Source organism: Rattus norvegicus, chromosome 7 (assembly GCF_036323735.1).
Source record: "Rattus norvegicus strain BN/NHsdMcwi chromosome 7, GRCr8, whole genome shotgun sequence".
In the NCBI taxonomy this organism is placed as follows: domain Eukaryota; kingdom Metazoa; phylum Chordata; class Mammalia; order Rodentia; family Muridae; genus Rattus; species Rattus norvegicus.
Genome location: NC_086025.1, coordinates 35,961,897 through 35,984,685, shown reverse-complemented (window position 1 = coordinate 35,984,685; position 22,789 = coordinate 35,961,897). Strand labels below are relative to the sequence as shown.

Below are 22,789 nucleotides of genomic sequence, written 5' to 3'. Positions count from 1 at the left end.
AATTGCTTGTAGAATGAAAGCCACTCACCAACTACATGTAGACGGCCGGTTAGCCCAACAGTCACCTCCCATGTGCTTGGGTGAAAAACTCATTCTCCCACTTCAAAATAATAGAGCTCAGGCGTGACATTCCAACATACATCCTAGGACTCTTGATACTAATACACGCACCTCCTCTTAATTTGGTTTTCGTACTTCTGAGCTCAGAAAAAAGGTCTCCAGAAAAATGACAGGATACCTAGCCTTTGGCTGAGCAGGAAACTTTCAAACCATCTATAACTGAGACTCAATGGTGGTTCTGGCCTGCATCCTAAAATCACTAAGCAGCAGACTTACATTGGGAGCCCATTTCATCCCAAGTGAACATACAAACACCAAAAAAACCACATCCAAGTCCATGAAAAAGCCAACATGCCATCAGAATGTCATAAGAGTCAAAGAAAGGGACCCAATCTAAGCTCATGTTAGGATAATTTTTTTAGAACTAGACATCCTGGGGTGGGGGTGGGGGATTTCTCTACTTCCTTCCCAGCATGCCCAAGGATTATGGAGGGTTCTGGAAGACAGAGGTTAACATGTGGCTGCCATGATCTGGGGGCAATTTACGAATACCCAAACTTTGTATTTCAACAATGTATATACTGTGGGCATCATTTCTCCTGGGGGGAGAAAAATAAAATCCTAATGAAGCTTGAACCACATTTGTGAGGTGTTATCTGTATGCACGTGGTCAGCTGTCCTAGGAGGTCTTCACTTGAAACGTAGTAACCATGCTATTCCTTCAAACTTTATCAGAATCCACGTTAGTGTGTTAACTTCATAGGCTGAGACATTTAAAAATAAAAACACACTCAATAGCCAAAATAGTTATTTATTAATAATTTAAGGTTTTACATTCTTATAATAAATTCCAGCTCAAAACTTTACACCACGAACATCATGGAGCAAGTGAACTTTCCCTTCCTCACAACCTGTCGCATCCCACCCGTTGAATGGGCGAGCATGCTCACATACATACATACACACACTTCCAGTTTTGTATATTTTTTTTTTAAAGGAAAGAGACCAACCCAACGTATTGCATTTGAGGTGACACTCCCTGAAGAATTTTGTACAGAGGTAATAGGCTGTTTAAGCACAGCTGAAGTTACTAAAAAAAAAAAAAAAAAAAGTGAATCCACAATTTTGGTGTCTTTCGAAAATACCCCTTGAGACAACGTAAGCCAAATATTTACAAAGGTAAGGCAGAGTCAAAACTACATTAAGAGAAAAAATAAAGTTACAAGGAAGATACATGAAAGAGACTGAAGACCTCATCATAACAAAGTCTTAGTGATCATAATATCCGTGAAAACCAGAATTGGTACAGTAAGGTCAAGCATGCTGCAAATATACCCTTTGGATTAGAAAAGAACCATTTTTTTTTTTTTGTTCTAAGAAGTGGCATACTGCTCTTTCTCCCTTTGGATCTCGTTTAAACCCAAAGATTAAAAACCAAACACAAGCCAAACAAACACTCTCAAGTGAAGATCAAATATTTACAATAATCAAATTAAAGGATCAGTTCTTTTGTTTTCAAAACCGATACCACAAATACAGAGCTAAAATCTCTTTGGCTCCACTATACGCAAAGTTGAATCAGTCTTCACTGAAGACAATATAGTTGGTTCCAGATGCAACAGGAAACAGCCATATGTGGCCCTAAGGAACACATGCTCCTATCCCCGGCTCCTTTGTCCTACCCTCTATCTGGATGGAGGTCCAGTCCCTGCTTGGGTAGGCTGGGGTACAGAAGCAAACCTATTGCCTGGATCTAGACAGCATACCCTGTCCTTCCAAAAAACAATGAATGGAGCAAATCTCTCCCTCCGTAATAACCAATTTTGCACTTGGCAACCTTGTCTAATACAGACAGCTGGTGACATTTTTGACACCTGGGGCCACACACAAAGAAAGCAGCCTGGTCGATGCTGCCCAAGAGAAACTGAAGGAATGAGACACTCCCGGCTAGGAAAGGTGGGTGCCTTTCACGTAGATTGCAGGGAGTCCACTTGGTAGACATTCTGGTTGGAGGGCGCGGTGAAGTAGAGCTGCTGTGCGGGGACACGATTGTCACAGGGGCTGCTGAGTCCCAGGGTCCTTTCAAAGTCAAGCAGCTGGCCCATGAAGTTGAAGTTGGGAGAGATGTTGGACTTCTTCATTTTGACAATGTCATAAGCATCGTTCATGGACAAGTTGAGCTTCTGCATAAGGTAAGCCACTGTCACCGTGACGGAGCGGCTGATGCCCGCCAAGCAATGCACCAGGACACCACAGTTTTTGCCTCGGGCTTCATCTGTGAACACAAAAAAGAAAGGCAAGGTTTCACTAGACTGAAAAAGCAGTCTTTGCTGCAAATGCTCAGCCCTAAGTCTGAATTAAGAAGGGATAGTAAAACAAAACAAAACAATTGTGTGTGGCAGTTCAGCCCCTAAGGCAGCAGAAAATGTATAAATGAGAAATGAACATGCACACTGAACACAATCGCATATTTTAGATATTTCCTGTAAAGGGGGCTTTTGTATTAAGTTTCTAACAACAAAAAACTCCTTAATGTGTGCATTCTTTTTTGCCTCAGCTTGTGAATACCAGAAACCCTGCATTACGGCCCTGAATGCCTCTCATACAGACAAGCAGACAGCAAGGGTCTATTAAATTATTCTCCAACTGTTGTGCTGCTAACAATGGGGGTATTCAGGCATTTTAAGAGAGAGAGGGAAGTCACAGGGGACAGCCCATTAGGAGGAACAGGATGTCTACACGGCCTGAAAATGAGTTCCTTTGTAATAGGAAATGCACTACAATGCCTGGAGATTCGCTTCTCTTAGTCCCAGCCCACGGTTCTTCCTGCTGGGATCAGGTTACCCAGAGGCACAGTAACCAGTACACTGCAGTATCATTCAGCTAGGTAACGTCTAGTATTCAAACTGCTTTCCAACAACTAACTTGGGTGTCCTAAAAATAACTCCTGGGTCTTCTTTTTAAATCATAAAGCAACACTAGGATTGTCAGCAAGTGAGTGCTAATTTGCTCTCCACTCACTCCCTGTCTAGAGACAAGGAAAATGTGGCTGATTGGAACAGCCCCCTTTTAAAAGTACTGAATTAAACGGTTCAAATAGTCCCCTGATCTGCTAATGTCAACAAGCCCTGTTTCCCCTTCAGCCAGAAGGCAAACCAGAATTAACACTCTTGGAACAGTAGAGACCTGCAGTCTCTCCACCCCCAACCCCCACTCCCCAAATAGCTTGCAGGAAAACAGATTAACATCTTCAACTCATGAATGACTGAAAATTAGTCTCACCTATGAAAGAAATGGCCTCAGGGAAAAACTGGGACAGGTTTTGGCTCCAGTGATCAGAGATAGGAATTTGCTTGTACTTGAACTCCCCTGCATTCTCAAACAGATTGGGCAGATTGGGGGTGACGTTCAAGATGTACTTGATGCCAAACTCTTCCAACACGTCCAAGTTAGTAGAGTCCTTGGCACAGCCCAGGTAAAGGAAGGGCAAAATCTCCACCGGGAAGGAAGGCTGGCTGTTGGACAGCGGGCTGCCATCGGAGTCCGTTGCACTATTGGGGTCTCGGTCAAGGTCAGACTCAATGTCCGAGGAAGAGTCGGAGCTGATCCTCAGGCCCCCGAGTCCCAGCACTGGCAAGGGCGGGGAGCTGCTGCTGCACGAGCCGTCTAGATTGGTCTCGCAGTGCAGGGCGAACTCGGCCTGGAACTTACTGAAGCCACCTGCCAGAAACAAGAAAAGCGTTCTTGTAACCTGAGAAGCTGTAGTAATTTTCAGCTTGTGAGAGGCACAGGAGGTGCAGGAGACACTACGGTCAGGCGACCTATGAACCCCACTGCAGTAGTAAAAACACACTTCAATGTGCATCTTTAAGAATACAACCATCTGCCTACCCAGGGAGCGTTTATTCTTCTGATTCCGGAAATGCACAAAATTACTTAGTATTTCGAGGAGCTAGGAGGTGTCAAGCTGCACCCTGAACTACATTTCCAGCTCTTCTGAATCTTAAGTCTAAACCAACCCAGAAGAAAGCGAGAGGAAGGTGGAGGTGCCGGATTATAAAGAACCCTTAAAAAAGAAGCTACCACGCTGGCCCAGCTCCCTTAAGCGCAATGCGAGAGGCGATCGCTACCTCGCCCGCAGTTCCCCAGCCTGCAGCCCTAGCTCCGAGCGCCGGGGCGCACAACATACCTTCAAGGTAGAACGCCCGGCAGCCCTCGTCTTTGAGTTTCTTGAGCAGCAGCCCGAGGACCGACTCTCCACCTGTGTTCTCATTCCAGTCGCTGCTGTTCTCGTCGTAGAGCACCACGGTGTCGGTGCCGCAGCGCCTGGTAAAGCGGTCCCGGTCCTCGCAGCGCGTGAATAGCGCGCGCACCGGCAGGTTGCCCTTCTGCAGACGCCGCAGCATGATGCCCGGGATGGCCACGTTGATGGCAGATTCGATGTGCGACGACTCGTACAGCTCCTGCGGTCGGCAGTCCATCAGCAGCAGCTGTTCGTTGCCCAGCTCCAGCTGCTCGTTGAGCCACGCCACCGTCTTGCTGATCGCCATTTCCGACGCGAAGGGCACGGGTCTGAGCGTATCTATCATGGGGGTCGAGCTGCAGGAGAAGGCGGGGTGCCTAGCAGACGCCCCTCGAGGCAGGCATAGGCCAAGCACGCCGTGAGAAGCTCCGGCTCTCGGAGCCGGGTTTGATTCGGCCTTTCCCAAGCCGAAGCTAGCGGTTAGGGAAGGCGACAGAAGCCAAGCCGGTGGTCCCTCTGCACCAGATCACTCTCAGAGTCAATGAATCTCTCTGAATGAAAGTGCCCAGTTTTGTTCCTACCCAGTGAATGAAATCCAATTAATTCGGACTCCGTGCCACTGAGAGGAGAAAAAGGAAAAAAGAAAAAAGTCTAGCAGCTCCTAATCCCTCTGAGGCTGCACCTCAGATCCAACCCCGTGTTTCTCGCCGGATTATTCAAGACTGGGTTTGCTCGCAGTCCCTAGGACTCCGCGAGAGCACACCCCCTGTGCCAGGCAGCTCCTCAATGGATACAAACAGCCAGCGTCTCAATGGATACATTCTCTCGGCCAGCCAATGAGCGCGCTGCGGAAGGGGCTGTTGCCGTGGGGACGGGCCGGCTGGAACAGGTTGTGTTGATGAATTGTTAATGAGTTTGTCATTCACAAAAACGGAAAGGAATTTCCGCTCCGGATAAGCCCCAGTGCAAACAAGCTGCAACTGCGGGCTCGGCGGGAGGAAGGAGAAAGAAGAGGAGGCGGCGGTGGAGGAGGAGCAGGGCACATAAACCAGGGCACTAAAGTTGTCTCGTGTTTCCTTCTGTTGAGAGTTCACACTTCGCGTCTAACTCTTGCGCACCAGTAGTGCAATTAGCAAGCACAAAAGCCCTTATTCGCTACTCTTACTATCTCAAGTTAGCCTTAATAAAACGTGAGGGTCCCCCACCCCTTTTTTTATTCCCTTTAACGCTAGATCCTAGCCCGCTCCTTCTCCCTCACCACCACCCCGGTCCTCCTTTAGATCGTGTGTGGCATTTGTTTGGCTCTTTTAAAAGTCTAGTTCTGTTTGTTCTGAAGTCCTTTTAGCCGAGGCTGTGTTGGGGCTGGTGAACTGCCTGGGCTTTAGCGACCCAACGAAGTGTTAAATGCTAATCCAACATCTCTAGAAACAAACTAGTGTTTTGTTGAAACATTTTAAAGCAGCTAAGCAAACAAGCGTTTGGTTGTCCAGAAAACCAGAAGCACCCCAATCCCGAGTTTTCTCAACTTTCGGGGGGGGGGGCGAGCAGGAAAAACCTTGTCAGCTAGCCCTACACTTTTCTTATGCTCCGGTGGGGTGGAGGCATTCTGAGCCATTGCTCCGGAGATCTTGCTCCCCACCCCCACCGGTCACCCATCGAGCCTGGAGAGACGAGCTCCTTTAACGATTTGGGGTCAGAAGCAGAGTTTGGCTTCTAAGAGGAACCGGTCTGGCAAGGCAGCCTAGGTTAGGCGCCTGGGACACCGGGCCTCACCAACGCTCCCTGCAACCCGGAGACGTGGGGGGAGTCCTCCGCAAGACCTTTAAGCCTGAGGGAACTGGCTACTGTGGGCAGCGAGGCCAGTCCCCTAACCTTTCTCGGCTGCAGCGGTTCCCGAGCTCCGCATGGAGCACTCTAGCAACTCCAAACGCGCTTGCGCGCTGCGCTTTGGCCGCAGCACCGCTGCTCTGGGGAGGGGGAGGGGGAGGACACGCGGCGACCCCGTGATCGAATGTAAGGCCGTCACGGAACTGTCCCCTAGGGAGAGACCTAGAGTCGGAAAGAAGCCAGAGATGTCCCTGTCTGGACCCCTTGGTTTCCGAGTTAGGATTTGGGAGTCTCATGGGCACCACACGCAGGCAATTTAGGACGGAGGCGGCGCGGCACCGGAGCCGGATGGAGGCGTGGCCGGCGGGGGCCGCGACGGCGACGAGAGCGCATCCCCGGCGCGCACAGCTCTATTGTTATATAAAAGTGCCGAGTCCGCCCCTCCCGGACGGAAAACCACCTGTGTGCGGCGACGGCGGGCCCTGCGGAAGGCGCGCGTCCCGATCCGGTCTGCCCTTCGGGTCCCACGGAAAGGAGCCCGGCTTTGTCCGGCCGCGACCGGGAGGAGGAAGCGCTGGCTGCGGCCCTTCCCGAATCCGGGGCGCGGAGGGCGTCTAAGGTCACGGGATCTCCCCAGCCCAGAGCCTCGCAGCTCGGTCCTACCTACTGTCGCCCGCAAAGCAATTTGCATTTTTAATCACCCTCCTCTTCCGGGGTTTGGGAAATGTGGGCTAAAAGAGAGCGACTTGGAGGTCCAAGTTGCCAATTTTGGAGCCCTCCCGCAGGCAGGCGCCCCAGGAGGAGCGTTTTGATGAAAATGGGGGTTGCCTCCATCCTCTCTCCGCGCCTTTTTTGGGCAGCCTAGGAACAAAACGCCCATATTTCGCTGGCTAGCTTCCAACTCCTGCTGGGGTAGGCCTGTGCTGCAGCTGACGCCCCCGGATCCTTCCACATCTGTTACAGGCTTTCCCACCCCGAGACAGTTCAGTCTGTGGGACCAAGGACTAGGATGAGGGGAGTGGGGGCGCTCCTCGAAAACATGAAGCACGAGTCTCAATCTCCAAACAGAAGAGGGAAGGAAGCAGGTTGGGTTTTCCTCTACCAAATTTTGAAGTGAAGCACCTGGCATTTGGGAGGATGATAATAAGGTCTTGGCACGGGTGGACAGCCAAGCAATTGTACCTGTGTTTCTGAGTCTGAGTTATTTCCCACTTCCTCCAAGAAATTCAACCTTTCCATCTAACTGTACCCAGTTAACATTTTTTTTTTCTCCTTGCCATCCTTCTTGTATTATTAAATGGGCACAATGTGTGGGAATGGTGTGCTGTTAGCTGATCTGTTTATATGTTTTGATCTAACCTGAAAAATGCCTTGAGCTCTTAGGGAGGTTTTGGGGCCTGGGTCGATATTTTTGGTTGTTTTGTTTTTTTAATTTTCTGCCCCAAACACTCCCTTTGAAGCCTGCCTGATAGCCTGCCAGGTTCCTTACTTACAGCTAACCCCTCAAAGGACTGCCCAAACCAATTTAATACACTCTAGTTTAAGGAAAGAGATATCCTAGCCCAGCACAAATGACGCCTTACCCAGGTTACCTCGGTGGATCCAGATGTCTAACTTCTTGAGTTTGCCTTTTTAAAAATTTGGTTCACAAGGGCTGGAGAGATGTTTCAGTGGTTAAGGGCACTGACTGTTCTTCCAGAGGACCCGGGTTCAAGTCCCACCACTCATATGGCAGCTCACAACAGTCTGTAACTCGAGAGTCTGACACCCTCGTGCAGACATGTGTGTAGGCAAAACACCAATGCACATTTTTTTTTTTTTAAAAAGGTTCATTACACCAAACCAAGACAGATGAGTATATATGGAGAGGTACTGTAGGGCAGACACAGCTTTGTTTCTATGTCTCTGATTAATTTTGTGCAGTCTTTAAAAAAAAAAAAAAAAAAAAAAAAACTAACACAGATTAGGTAAGGGAGATGAAGGAATTAGCCTGTAGCTAAACTACATAGCAGAACATGTGCTAGGGCTTGAGGCCAGAACCGAGGTGACCACGTCCAGGGTTCATTGAGCTTCTACTTCCTGGTAAGATTTTAAGTTGACCAAGTTGTACATATCGGATTTCAACTACACGTTCTGTTGCACACACCCCACATACATCAAGAGAAGGTAAGGCTCCTTGGTCCTTCTACACACCAGTGGTTTTCTTCACTAGTCAACCATTCACAAGATGAACTCCATTCTTTCTTCCCTAGGGTATTGTACTGTACTGGCTGGTTTTGGATGTCAACTTGACACAAGCTGGAGTTATCACAGAGAAAGGAGCTTCCCTTGAGGAAATGCCTCCATGAGACCCAGCTGTAAGGCATTTTCTTAATTAGTGATCAAGGGGGGAGGACCCAGCCCATTGTGGGTGGTGCTGTCCCTAGGTTGGTGGTCTTGGGTTCTATACGAAAGCAAACTGAGCCAGCCAGGGGAAGCAAGCCAGTAAGAAACATCCCTCCATGGCCTCTGCATCAGCTCCTGCTTCCTGCCCTGTGTCAGTTCCTGTCCTGACTTCCTTTGGTGATGAACAGCAATGTGGAAGTGTAAGCTGAATAAACCCTTTCCTCCCCAGCTTGCTTCTTGGTCATGATGTTTGTGCAGGAATAGAAACCCTGACTAAGACAGGTATATACCATGGATTCTAACGCTCACAGTTCCTTATCAGGCACAGGCCTGAGTTCAAATCTTACCTCTCTCACTCACCACTATGGAGGCAGCCCTACTCAGTCCCTACTGAACTTGTCTGGGCCTCACTTCATTTCTTTACTCACTCTAGGTTTTAGAAAAGTAGGAATGAGATTGGTGTGACAAGAATGACTAGGTAGATTAAGTGGTGGCTTTTCTTGCAAGTATGAGGACTTGAGTCTGATCCCCAGAAGCCGTGTTTTGTTTTGTTTTTTTAAATAATAATAATAAAATTGAAAAATAAACCAATGCTTATAATGCTAGTACTAAGGAGGTAGAGAGGAACATCACTGTAGCCTAGCCTAGTTGGCGAGTTCTAGGCCAGCAAGAGACCCAGTCTCAAAATGAGTTGAGCAGCAGTCCTGAGGAGCAGCCTCTGAGGCTGTCTTCTGTCTCCAAGGACACTGGTGACCTCACACTCATAGACATACAAAAATACACTGTTTTGGGTTTTTTTGGTATGTTTTTAATTAAAGATAGCTTACCTTCCCCTAAGTACAGACACTAGAACAGACCTGCACTATGTTGGAAAGAAGAAGCGCTGTGTAGAAAGCTAAGCGAGAAGGGGAACCCATAAATGTTGGGGAAAGTCGGGAATATGTGTATTTGCTGAAAGGACGTTTCGGAATAGGGATATTTCCTCAGAAGACTATGGGGATAAGAGACAACTCAGAAGTGTAGAATGTAAAGAGAGTGACTCTTTCTCCCCTGTGCTGCTAGAGATTGCTTAGACAGAGCTCCTGGTCCTTTTTATATTATTTATTTTGAGGGAGTCTTGCTAAGTCACACAGGCTGGCCTTCAATTCATTCTAGAGCCCACATAGGCCTTGCTCGAACTTGGAAGTCTCTTCCTCAGCCTTCACAGGTTAGAATTACAGGACTTGCTGCCCTGGGCCTGGCAAAGGTGATATTCTTTTAAATCACTGTGTTAGTAAAGTTAACTTGAATAAAGCCTTATCCACATCGGAATAAAACTAACTTGCTGTAGCAGATGGCCCTCTGTGTGCCCGGGTTCTTTGGATTGCTCAGGCTCGTCCATGATAAGAGTTCTAGCCCTGACAGACCACAGGCCTCCTTCATAATGAAGTCTCTCCACCGTCCCTTTCTAGGATCTTACTCAAGTGTAGGAGGCTATTTATTTACTATCGTACTGGGAATTGAAACCAGGCCCTCAAATGTGCTATGTAAGTATTCTACCACTGAACCACATCCCCCAACCACAGGAGACTATTTTAAAAACCAGAGAACACACAAAGTCCTCGGCCCCACTCACTCTCCTAATCATGGAGGTACACGGTAATAGCTAACACTAATGGCTAATACAACCTAGAAGTATCTGGGTACGAAGTTCCTATGAGAGACTGCCTGGATTGAATGGGCGAGGAGATTGTAATGGTCGCGTTTAATTGCTATTCGAACCCCTAACCCGCTTGTGAGCAGCTTCTTGGGCAGAGGGTCCCGAAGTATGAGTCGAGAATCCAAGCCAAACGTAAGTGAACATGTGTGAACAGCCCCTCCTTGCCTGTGGATGGCATGCGGCTAGCTGTTTGAAGTTCCTACCTTAACTTCATCCAAAACGGTGCGCTGTGCCTGGAATTGTAAGCTGCATTAACACCCACCACCCCTACTAATTTGCTTCTGCCAGTGTCTTTTATCCCAGCAACAGAAACCAAGCTAGGGGCTTGCATCCTTGTTTCCATGTCAGAGGGTACTAAGCACCCATTGTTGAATTTCTTTCTCTAGGGGTTTCATCCTGGGAAGCTTTTAAGAAGGTGTTAGTAAGTCTTGGCTATAAATGGTCCTTGGGCTCTCGGAGAAGCTGTGTAGTTTTGCAGGAGTTTTCCTGAGCTTAAGGAGCCTTGAGACTTGTAGGACCCGAATGAGTTGGCATGACCTTTAATCTCCTTGGAGTAATCTCCCTGGCTACAACAGCATTTATTAACGCATCATGTGAAAATACCTAGGCAGATTTTCAACGAACAGGATAGAGGGTGTTTTGGAAGCGCTGACTTAAAATATAGGCCTGTAATGATATTCACAATTTACTATTAGAGGTCCGGGGTGGGGTGGGGGGTCTTGAACGTTGCAATAGCGTTTGGATCAGCTAAACCTCAACATGGAATCTAAACCTTTTTGCAGAGTACAGTTTGAAGTGATCTGATTGAAGACAAAGGTGCACCAGAGTGTATGAGATTCATCCTGAGGGCTCTCCTGACAGGGGCTTGAAAAAGATGGCAAGCTGTGCTTCCACAGCAGAAGCAGGAAGCCAAGAGGCCTACGGGACTGACAGCGGGGCACACTGATCCCATTCATCACTGGCTGTGCACAAAGTCAGAGCTTCCTGTAGCCCCCAGGTCCAGTACCAGCAGGGCAGCCGGTCTGAACTGACCGCAGGCCTTGGTTTGCAAACAGTCAACTTTTCACGTGGGTCTTCATGGAACTGGACCCCACAGTGAAGGTTTTTGTTTGTGTTTGTTTTTGTTGTTGTTTTGTTTTTTATTTCCTGCCCCAATCACTCTCTTCGAAGCCAGCCTGATAGCCTGCCAGGTTCCTCACTTGCAGCTAACTAACCCCTCAAAGGACTGCCCAAACCAGTTTAATTCACTCTAGTTGAACAATGGGGCAAAACAGGAGATATTCTAGCCTAGCTCAAATAACGCCTTACCCAGGTTAACTGGGTGGATCCGGATAATGTCTAAGTTCTTGAGGTAGCGTTTTGAAAAGTTGGCTCATGAGGGCTGGGGAGAACACTGACTGTTCTTCCAGAGGACCCGGGCTCAAATTCCAGCACCCATATGGCAGCTCACAACTGTCTGTAACTCCATGGAACTGAGCCTAAGTTCAGTTTAATGAAGGAGGTGTCAATGCCATTTGCTTGTCCATCCATATATATACGGAGGATGGGTGTCAGAACCTGTCTATGAAGAGGATGTACCTTAACAAAAGGATGCTACCCAAGGAGAAAGCAGTCACTGGACATGACGGCATTCATGCTTTAACTTGGTTTCTCAAGTTTACCTCAGGAACCCCCCACTCCCACCCAATATACTGATGAGAACCCCAGACTTCAATCTAAGCAGTGAGGCTTCAAGTCATCTTGATGGATTCATCACAGAGTCAAGTCTCGACACATCATGACGTAATGTCATAGTTACAGTTTTTTTTGTACCCAGATTTTTACATATTAAATCCATCATGACTGAACTGTTAAGATAGCTCAACCGGTAAGGGCTCTTGGCCCTCAAACTTGACTCCTGGAGCTTGTTTCCATGTGTTGGTAGAAGAGAACTAACTTCTACACGTTGACCTCTAACCTCCACATGCGGGCCACGGAACACATGTCCACCTCCCAGTACATAAACGAATGCAAAACAATTGATCTGTCATGATAATCTTGCAAAGTGGGTATACCATTACTTAACTTTTACCATTCGGAAGTCAGAGTTTAAATGTCAGGGACCCAGTTCACATCCCTGTACCTTGGAAGGCCTGTGAGTTTATACAGCACCTTGCTTAGGGGCACCAAAGGGAGATACTATGCAACCTATTGTGAATTCAGCCTGTTACACAACAGCAGTGCGATTCTGTGAAATTAGTTAACTATTATCTTATTGGTCAAGGCTGGCTGTTTTGGAGTCTGACCAACCTAGATTCTAGTCCTGGCTCATGCTTTGTAGTATGCGACTTGAGGGAAATCATGATCTCCTTATAGCTCACGTTCTCCAGTATTATCGGATAACACTCTTCTACTGGAATGCTGTTACATTTGTAAAGGGGTAGGAGTCCTAAAATAAGAAGTTATTGCTTACTACCTGTTTTCACGGATAACACACACACACACACACACACACACACACACACATATATACACACAATTTTCCATAAGTGTTTATTAGCCCTGCCTAAAAGGATCATATAATGAAAAACACCGTAGCAGCAATTTAATGCTCAGGAATAGAGAGGGGTAAATCATAAATTTGAGGAAAAATAAAAATTAAGAAGCCAAAATGGAGGGGGCTGGAGAGATGGCTCAGCGGTTAAGAGCACTGACTGCTCCTCCAGAGGTCCTGAGTTCAAATCCCAGCAACTACATGGTGGCTCACAACCATCAGCAACTCAATTCGATGCCCTCTTCTGGTGTGTCTGAAGAGAGTGACTATATATATGTGCTATATATACATATATGTAATATATATGTAAAATCTTAAAAAAAAAAAAAGGTGAAATGGTTCGTCAGGTTAAAATAGTCACTTGTCATGACCAGAGTTGAATCTCAGGACCCCTGAAAAGGTGAAAGGAGAGAACCAAATCCATAAGATTGGCCTCTGATCCACATCTGGGCCAGAACTTGTATCTCTGTGACGATGACAATGACAACGACGACAATGACACGATGACAATTATGATAACGATGACTGGACTCCTTTTTACCACTCCTTGTCACTGCTGAGGCAAACAGTCCCAAATTTTCTTTTCTTTTGAGACAGGATCTCAGTAGGTAGCCCTGGGTGACCTGGAACTCACAAAGACCCTCCGGATTTTGCCTTCACAGTGCTAAGGTGAAAGGTGTACTTCACCACACCTGGCAACGTTCTGTGAAGACGTGGAGAAACCCAAGAGAGCCAGGAGGGCGCACATGCGCACTGTATTCCAGAGGTTTTCCAGAACACACCTGCTGAAGTAGCAGGCACTTTCTATCCATGCCTGCCGGCTCAGCCGCTCCTGTTTGTGGACTGCGCATACATCCTACCGGTGACTGGAAATCTACTGGGCGAGCCGTGGATCCATCCTTTCTCCTGGTGCTCTGAGTACGGATCCCTGATGGGCACACACACCGATACTGACTTGGGGATATAGGGAATCTCGTTCTCTGGGAATTTCCACTCTCCCTTTGACTTAATACCCTGCAGGAGCTTTGTCAGATGAGAGGGGGGAGGCTCAAAGCTGGGTGTGAAAGCCACTCTCGCGTGACCAAAAGGAATCTTCCACTCCTGGATGAGGAAGACTCTGCTAAGACCTGCAATGCAAGCTCATAGCCAGCTGAGTGAACCATCCACCTGCTTATGGTTTCTATAGCAACATGTACGTGCGTGTGACTGCAAGATTATTTTTATTAAGTGTCTGGCAAGCATTTTTTTTTTAATCTAACCCATCAGGTGCTTCTAAACCCACTAAGAGTCTTCACCCAAACATCAAAAGTCTAAAGTGCTTGCTGGGCTGTGTCCCTACCTACCCTGTGTTCCAAATAAAAGTGCTTTATGATGGTATTTCTCTGTCTTTGTTGATACCTGTGTGAGAATTTACTTTTTATGTAAATCAAAATAACCACTATACAGTATGGTATATCAAATCTTTCGTATTTATTTATTTATTTATTTATTTATTTATTTATTTAGGGGACAGGATCTCAGTAGATAGCTCTGGATGGCTTGAAACTTGCTATATATAACAGCGTCTTAGTCAGGGCTTTTATTCCTGTGCAAAACATCATGACCAAGAAGCAAATTGAGGAGGAAAGGGTTTATACTTTCAACATTGCTACTCATCACCAAAGAAAGTTAGGACTGGAACTCACAAGGGGCAGGAAGCAGGAGCTGATGCAGGGGCCTTGGAGGGGTGCTGCTTTCTGAATTGCTTCCCCTGGCTTGCTCAGCTAGCTTGATTATAGAACCCAAGACCACCAGCCCAGGGATGGCACCACCCACAGTTGGCTGGGCCGTTCTCCCTTGATCAGTCATTGAGAAAATGCCTTACAGCTGGATCTCATGGAGGCATTTCCTCAACAGAGGCTCCTTTCTCTGTGATAACTCCATCTTGTGTCAAGTTGACACACAAAACCAGCCCGTACAAACAGGTTGGCCTGAACTCACAAAGATTCACTCAACTCTGCCTTCAGAGTGCTAAGAAGAAAGAAACATACCACATATATATTATATATTTATATATTCATATTTATATGTTTAATTCAAAATGTGTATTATATGTTATGTATATACTATATAAAAATATATTTTTTCACATGTAGTATAAATGGCTGTGACATTCTTTAACATGAATCATCTTAGTGACCAGAGACTTTTTTATTTAGCATAAAAGATGTCAGATGAACTCTCTCCTTCTCTGTGTGTTCCTGCCCATTGAAGCCATTGGCTTACCCGTGCTGAGGCAACTGCTGGCTCAACCCTTTGTTTTGAGACAGGGTCTCACTAAATTACCCAGGCAGGCCTTGTATTCGCAGTCCTCCTGCCTCACTTGTCTGAGATTCTGGGATGACAAAGCTTGTAAAACTGGGCACAACTGAAAAATTATTTCTAGTTCTGGAATTGATGGCCTTACAATAGGTTATTCTTAGAGGGGTTGTGACCCAAGGATTTTTCATGACCAAGATGTAAGAAGCCAGGCAGCTTCACCTGCAAATATCACTGTGCAGCCTCCAGTTGGGTCTAGGATCTGCCTCCATGAGATCAAATGACCTGCTGTTTTTGCTTGAGGAAGAGACCTTTGTGCCCCAGGTAAATGGAGTACTAAGAACAAGGATTCTTTCCTAGCTGTGTTCATGGCCAAGACTCATGGGGTAAAGTCCAGTTACATGTGGCATGAGCTTCCCTTTCATAATGAAAAATGCAGTTAAGAAGCTTCCAGGCAGGGCCTGGCCCAGGTAGGTAATCTCAGATACTCACCAGTGAGAGGTGGGAAGATTGCAAGTTCAGTGCCAGCTAGAGTAAAAGAATGAGTAAGACCTGTGCAGCCTTGGCTGTCCTGGAACTCATTTTGCAGACCAGGCTGGCTTCAGAAATTTGCCTACCTCTGCCTCCTGACTGCTGGGATTAAAACTGTGTGCCACAATGCCTGGCTGTTCCTTTGTTTTTAAAATTAATATCTCTCTCTCTCTCTCTCTCTCTCTCTCTCTCACACACACACACACACACACACACACAAACACACACACACACACACACACAAACACACACACACACACAAACACACACACACACACATACACACACACACCAGAGAGAGAGAGAAAGAGAGAGAGAGAGAGAGAGAGAGAGAGAGAGAGAGAGAGAGAGGGAGTTTTTGTTTGTATGTTTGAGACAGGGTCTTACCATGTAACTTTGCTGGCCTGGAATATATTAGACCAGGCTGCCAGGCTGGCCTCAAACTTACAGAGATCTGCTTGCCTCTAGGGCCCAAGTGCTTGCATTAAAGGCATGTGCTGCCTGCCATACCTTGATCCCTATAGTCTAGAGAGGGACTGAGGGACTCAGGGAAATAAACTCTAGCCCAGCGGCCAGGAGGAGCACAGAGAGATGGACTATACTTCGAGAGGCTCCACGTGAAAATCCACACAAGGGGATCTTGCCCACAAATTCCAGTCATGGAGTATGAAAACTATCTTGAAGATTCACTGGAAAGATGAATCAAAGATTACCATTTGCCAAACATTACTCAAAACAGCACAATGTTAGTCATGACACATCTACTTGTCTTGGTAGGCAAACCTCTCTGAGTTCACTCGGGTGACTAGAACATGACACTCAGATCCAGGTTTGCCTGGAAGAATGAGGGAGTCCTTGAGAGCAACTTCAACGTTCTGTAGGAGGCAGGTCTGGGGCAGAAATGAGTGTGAGCACAGGAAACGATTCTAGCTGAGTTATCCCCAAACACAAACCATACTGGGGAAGCTGAATGCTTCAGTAGCTAGAATGTAATTTTTTTTTTTTTTTAAGTAATTGCAATAGAAAGGAAGGAGGATGGGAACAAGAGGAGGGAGTGTTCCAGCTACTCTGAGGTGAGGAGGAAGTAGGGGTGGCGGTGGAAAGTGACCCAGAGAAACTACTGTGTGGGCTGGATCCCTTTGGAAGAGAGGAGTGTCCTCCGCCACCCACTGCCAAGTGTGTTAGCTTTTTGTCGCTGTGGCAAAACACTTCAGGAAAAAGCAACTCAAAAGAAGTATCTTAGTTAGGATTTCATTGTTGTGAACTGGCATGACCGAGGCAACTCCTGACTGACTCACAGTTTCAGAGGCTCAGTCCCGTATCATCATGGCAGGGAGCATGGCAGCGTCCAGGCAGGCGTGGAGGTAGTAGAGCCGAGACGTCTACATCTTGAGCTGCAGGCAACAGAAGGGGACTGACTGTCCCATACTGGGCAGAGTGTGAGCACTGAGGACCTCAAAGCCCACCTACACACTGACACACTTCCTCCATTAAGGCCACACCTCTTCCAATAATGCCACGCCTCCTAATAGTGCCACTCCAAGCATTCAAGCACATGAACCGGGACCTAACCTATTTAATCCACCACAAGAAGAGAAATTTATTTAGAGTTACAGTTAAAGAGATCCCTGCTGTAGAGCTGGAGAGATGACTCAGCTGTTAAGAACACTGACTGTTGGGGCTGGGGATTTAGCTCAGTGGTAGAGCGCTTACTTAGGAAGCGCAAGGCCCTGGGTTCGGTCCCCAGCTCCGAAAAAAAGAACCTTAAAAAAAAAAAAAAAAAAAAAAAACACTGACTGTTCTTCCAGAGGACCTGGGTTCAATTCCCGGCACCGCATGGCAGCTCACAGCTGTTTGTAACTCCATTCCCAGAGGATCCCACACCCTCACACAGACATACATGCAGTCAAAATACCAATATACATTAAAAAGTAAATTAAAGGGATTTGGGGTGGTGGTCAGCTGGTTTTGTTGCTCTGGGGCCGGTGATAGGCAAAGCATCATGGAGGAAAACAAAGCAGAAATGAAGAATGCTCACTTCATGATGCCCAAGAAAGAGGGAAAGGAATGGGTTGGAGTCCCATTATCTCCTTCAGTGTGCACGTCCAGTGATCCAACTTTCTTAACCCAGCCCCACTTCCTAAGGTTTCCACTATCTCCCAGTATCTCCTCAGGCTAGAACGTAAACCTTCAACACGGAGCCTTTGAGAGATATTCAATATCCAAACCATAACCCCAAGGGATAAGAAAAGGAAGGCACTCTACGGGAGAGACAGGGATGAGAACGTACATGATCATTGGAGTGTAGCTGAGCAGTGTCGAGGTAAAAGACTGGTAATGGACACGGGCAAGGCAGCTTAGAATCCCGGAAATGGGCTTTAAATGCCGCGCTGAAGAGTTTGCGCTTGAGATTCCCACGCCAGCCGCTCCCCAGAGGGGAAAGTGTGAGAAGTCATCAGAGATATTCACAAAGGGGTATGACACGGTTTCAGAATATAATTCTGGTAACAGTGGGGCGAGCGCAGTGCGGGGAAGAGAGAAACCGGGGGCAGAAAAACCGACTAGGAAGCTGATGATGTTGTCCAGAAAAACAAGGCAACACCAACACACTTGCCCTCTTCCTAAAATAAAGTACTCATCAGCGAGCTTCGTTTCATCCTTTTATTTCTGAGGCTGGAAACAAATATCGCTTAGCTTCTGTGTGACTCAGAATCCCTCCCTAATAATAGAAGATGACAAAATGCTTATCTTACCTCATGCAGAGAGCGGTACTGAGAGATGCTTGCAATTGTAGCCAGGAAAGGAGAGAAATGTTATTTTAAATGTGAGTCGCAGTCATTTCTCTTGGGGAGAAGAAACTGCCATCACCCCCTAATGGTTTATTACACAACGTTTTTTTTTTTTTTTTTCTTTTCCCCAAGCCTGAGAGATTGAAGATTGATCCAAGACAATAGCAGAACCTCTCTGAAGGATCCTTTTGCAAAAATGCGCATAGTCCCTATCAGAGGAGGAGAAGTGACATCTTCAAAAGAGCCTGAAGAGAGGAATATTTGTAAAGAAAGACCTGGTTTCCCCATTATGAACAAAGGTGTAATGGATACTGTTCCTATTATAATTGTTGCAGAATTGTGGGCTGAGCATACTAGGAGGAAGTTATACAACATTTAAGTTAAGAATCAGGCATAATCTTTTCAGGTTATTCTTTGTCCTTTGAAGCTTGCTGTCTGTCCTTATAGTAAAGGGCACCTAGGGAGGCCCTTTCCCTCAGCGCTAAGCCCTTTGGCACCATTAGGAGTCCATTGCCCTGGATCGTGTGTTATCTCTCTGCTCATTTTGATTGGAGAAGGATCACTTGAACCTATGAGAGAGTTCATAACATACGGAGACTGGTTTGCCTTGTCAGAATGAGTTTGTTTCTACCTTAAGAAAAGAAAAAATGCCGTGCTCGGTATAGGTGCTGAGTTGGTGTAAGACATTCTGGAGATGAAGCTAAATCACATAGGGATGCTCTACTCAAGAGAAGAGCAGTGAAGAGCCCAGGCCTGGGGGCCAGTAACAGGGCTGTAACCCATGCTACCTGGGAGGTTGAGGTAGGAAAATTCTAAGTTCAGTGCCGGTCTGGGTAACTTAATGAGACCCTTCAGAGTTGTCATTCAATGGTAGATCAGTTAGCCAGAATATCTGAGGCCCTTACATTCATTCCCCAAGTACTAAAAGAGTGAAAAGAAAGACACAAGAACAGGAGACAGACTGTGATCCAAGACAGAAGCACTCAATGCTCTTAGAAGAGTGTCTGAACTCTAAATCCGAAAGGGTAGCGTGCAGGCATACATACAGGCAGAACACTGTACACATAATAAATACATAAGTAAATCCTAAAAAAAAAAAGAAAAATTCGGCAAGGTAGATGAGAAAATTGGCAAAATGGATTAAAGAAAAAAAAATAACAACATAGAAAGAAAAATCCATCAAGAAAATTGAGATTCTTTTGAAGAAAAATAAAAACTAAGTAAAAAATGTTGGAACTGAAAAACTCAATAAATAAAAGCAAAGAAAAAGAAGAGGGTAAGCATTCTCAAAAGACTTGACCAAGTAGAAGATAGAATATCAGGGATGGAGGACAAGGTAGAGGAAATAGCATATTCGAATGTCAATAAGGAAAACGAAGTCACCCAGGATGATCACAGTGTCCCAGAATGCTGGCATACAATCAGGGGAGAGTGAGCATACGCAGGACAGAAGGAGCTGAGATTGACAGTAAAGGCACAAAGAATAGCTCAAGGACAGCATAGCGAAAACAAAAACAAACTACAACAACAGGGTTGGGGATTTAGCTCAGTGGGTAGAGCGCTTGCCTAGCAAGCGCAAGGCCCTGGGTTCGGTCCCCAGCTCTGAAAAAAAGAAAAGGAAAACAACAAAAACAAACAAACAAACAACAACAACAAAGACAAACAAACAAAAAACAACTCCCCAAATCTAGAGAACAATGTAGATATTCAAACATTTCTAATTCCAAACAGACATGATGTGAGGAGAATGTCTCCATGACAGATTATAGTCAAGATGTCAAAAACATAAGGCAGAGAAGCAATATTGAAAACTCGAAGGGGGAAATGCCAATCTACTGACAAAGGCAGAGACATCCGAATAAACTCAAGAAAGGCGTGGAAATGACGAATTTCAAGCCCTGAGAGTAAATGACTGCCACCCAAAATGACTGTATCAGTTAAAGCCACCTTTTTAAAGTTACTGCAGAAATAAGGACATTTCAAGCTAAGTAGAGATGGTTGTTGGGCTTGATCGAAGCCTGCACCAAAGAAGAAACTTAAGGGAATACTATACACCAGCAGTTCTCAACCTGTGAGTTGAGACCCCTTTGTGAGTCAAATGACCCTTTCACAGGCCTAAGACCGTTGGAAAAAATGCAGATGTTTAAGTTACATTCATAACAGTAGCAAAATCGTAGTTATGAAGTAGCAACAAAAATAATTTTAAGGTTGGGGGGTCCCCACAACAGGAGGAACTGTATCAAAGGGCTGCAGCGTTGGGAAGGTTGAGAACCACTGCTCTATACTGACAGGGAGCAGAGTCTCAGTCACAGGAAAGAATACATTTCGTGAGAAAAATAGATGACTAAATGACAGCTAGGAAGGAAGCCGTTGTGAACGACACCGTGAATCCGCCAACTCTAACCCTGACGGAGGAGACTGTCGATGTCAAATAGTCAAAGCAGGCAGGAAAGCACAATCACTAGAATTAGTAATCACTTCCCAGAAGGCACTTTCAAAGAAAATGCTCTCGGCTCACCAATAAAGAGACAAGGCTGGCTGATTAGATTAAAAATTCACATCCAAGCAGGGTGTGGTGGCGCATGCCTTTAATTGCTTTAATTTATTAAGTGGGAAGCAGAGGCAGGTGGATTTCTATTAGTTTGAGGCTAGCCCTGGTCTACGTAGCTCATTCCAAGGCAGCCAGAACTACATACTGAGACTGCCACAAAAGCAAGCAAACAAGCAAACAAACAAACACAAGACACAACTATTGCCAACACAAGACAGGTCATGTGGGTAAAGGCATCTACAGACCGAGAGTCAAAGAATGGGAAAGTAATCTACCCAGCAAATAGAAGCCAAAAGCAAGCTGGTATAATTAATCTGTTACCTGATAAAGTAGATTTCACTCCAAAATTAGTCATGGGGGTGGGGGTGGGGGGGTGGGATGGTTAAAAAGCCACAACATGTTAAAATAATGAATAATGAAAAAAGAGGAAGAAATCTCAGGGGCCTGTCAGTTAATGGAGTGCATGTGACATGACTCTCTGGAACCAGGCAAAGGGCACAAGGGAGCACAGTCGAGGGCAGTGGGATGAGGGGGATGAGTAAGAACACAGTACAGTGATGTCCTCGAATAAAAATGCCACAATAAAAGTCCTATGTGTGCTAATGTAATTAATTAATTAAAACAAAAACAAAGTAAAAAGTATATAGGTACAGCATGATACTATGAGGAGACACATCATGAACACACAGGGTGGAGACACTAAGATAATATACACTCCCTTCTTACGATGTGCATAAGTAATAAATGATTAGTTCTTTCATGTGGAACTATTTGCACTCCTATAGCAAGCTATTCTGATTCATTTGTTTCCTGGAGAACGCACTTGTGAGCTTTGTCAAGAAGCAGTTGGGAGAATACAAAGAACAGGAGAAGGAGGAGGGGGAGGGGGAGGGGGAGGGGGAGGGGGAGGGGGAGGGAGAAGAGGAAGAGGAAGAGGAAGAGGAAGAGGAAGAGGAGCAGCAGCCTCATTAATTCTTACACAACCTTGTTTTTATTTTAAGGACAGTTTAAATATCACGGATCTCAGACAGCTCTGGCACGAGTCCTTCCGTTGATGCTTAGATTCCTTCCCTGCAGAAAACTCAAGAGAAAACAGCCGGAAGCAGACTGTGCTGACACACAGGAATCACGCATGCCGGGGAAGCAGGGAAGATACATTCCTTCAGGAACACTGCACAGTCGGCAGCTACTTGACAGTTCTCATGCTGGTATAGTCTTTAAAGATATTTCGTTTGCTTAAAAAACAAAAACGTATGTGGTTGCCATGCAATTTGGAACTGAAGTTATAGCTTACCCACAAAGTCAACAAAAGCTCCCTTCCAATGTCTGTATATATGATAGCTTTTGCATAAACATGCAGAGGTTTTTTTAAATCAAGCAAAAACAAAACCAAAGAAGGAAAAAATAAAATGTTATTGATTTATCGGGGTGGGGGGGGGGATACATAAACTTGTGCATGAAATAAAATAGGAAAGGAAGGAAACAGGATAGACTGACATAGGAAATAGGATAGACCTAGTCCCTTTCCCAAGACACAGTATTAGCTGGCTTGTAGCATGTCCATGCAGACGGAGTCTGTGTACAAGAATATGCATCCAGATACATATTTATTATTGTGACACAGGTCTAGCAGCCAATACTCACAGGAACACAATTGGAGCATCCTCTTGAAAAGTTTTGGAAATGGCTTCATTCTAGAAAACAGAGAGCTTCCTCGTTCTTTTCTTTCCCCTGTGTGCCAGGCATTAAACACAGGGTGACATACATGTTAAGCAACGGTTCCACCACTAAACTGTACCTCCTTTTACTCTTAAATTTTGAGTCAGTGTCTCACTAAATTACACGGCCTGGCTTGGAATTCACTCTGTATAGC

General features: G+C 45.9%; 1 protein-coding gene across 2 annotated transcripts; it reads right to left on the bottom strand.

The window, feature by feature from the left end:
* Positions 1-851: 851 nt before the first annotated feature.
* Dusp6 (dual specificity phosphatase 6) lies at positions 852-5,184 on the bottom strand. Of its 2 annotated transcripts, NM_053883.3 has the most exons (3): positions 4,250-5,082; positions 3,343-3,780; positions 852-2,335 (listed from the first exon to the last, which is right to left on the bottom strand). In NM_053883.3, the coding sequence occupies exons 1-3, from the start codon at positions 4,647-4,649 to the stop codon at positions 2,028-2,030; spliced, it is 1,146 nt and encodes a 381-aa protein (NP_446335.1). In that variant the 5' UTR covers positions 4,650-5,082; the 3' UTR covers positions 852-2,027. The 2 variants fall into 2 exon arrangements, with proteins under 2 accessions (NP_446335.1, XP_038934180.1); XM_039078252.2 differs by lacking the exon at positions 3,343-3,780 and having other exon boundaries at positions 856-2,335; positions 4,250-5,184.
* Between the last annotated feature and the right edge of the window lie 17,605 nt (positions 5,185-22,789).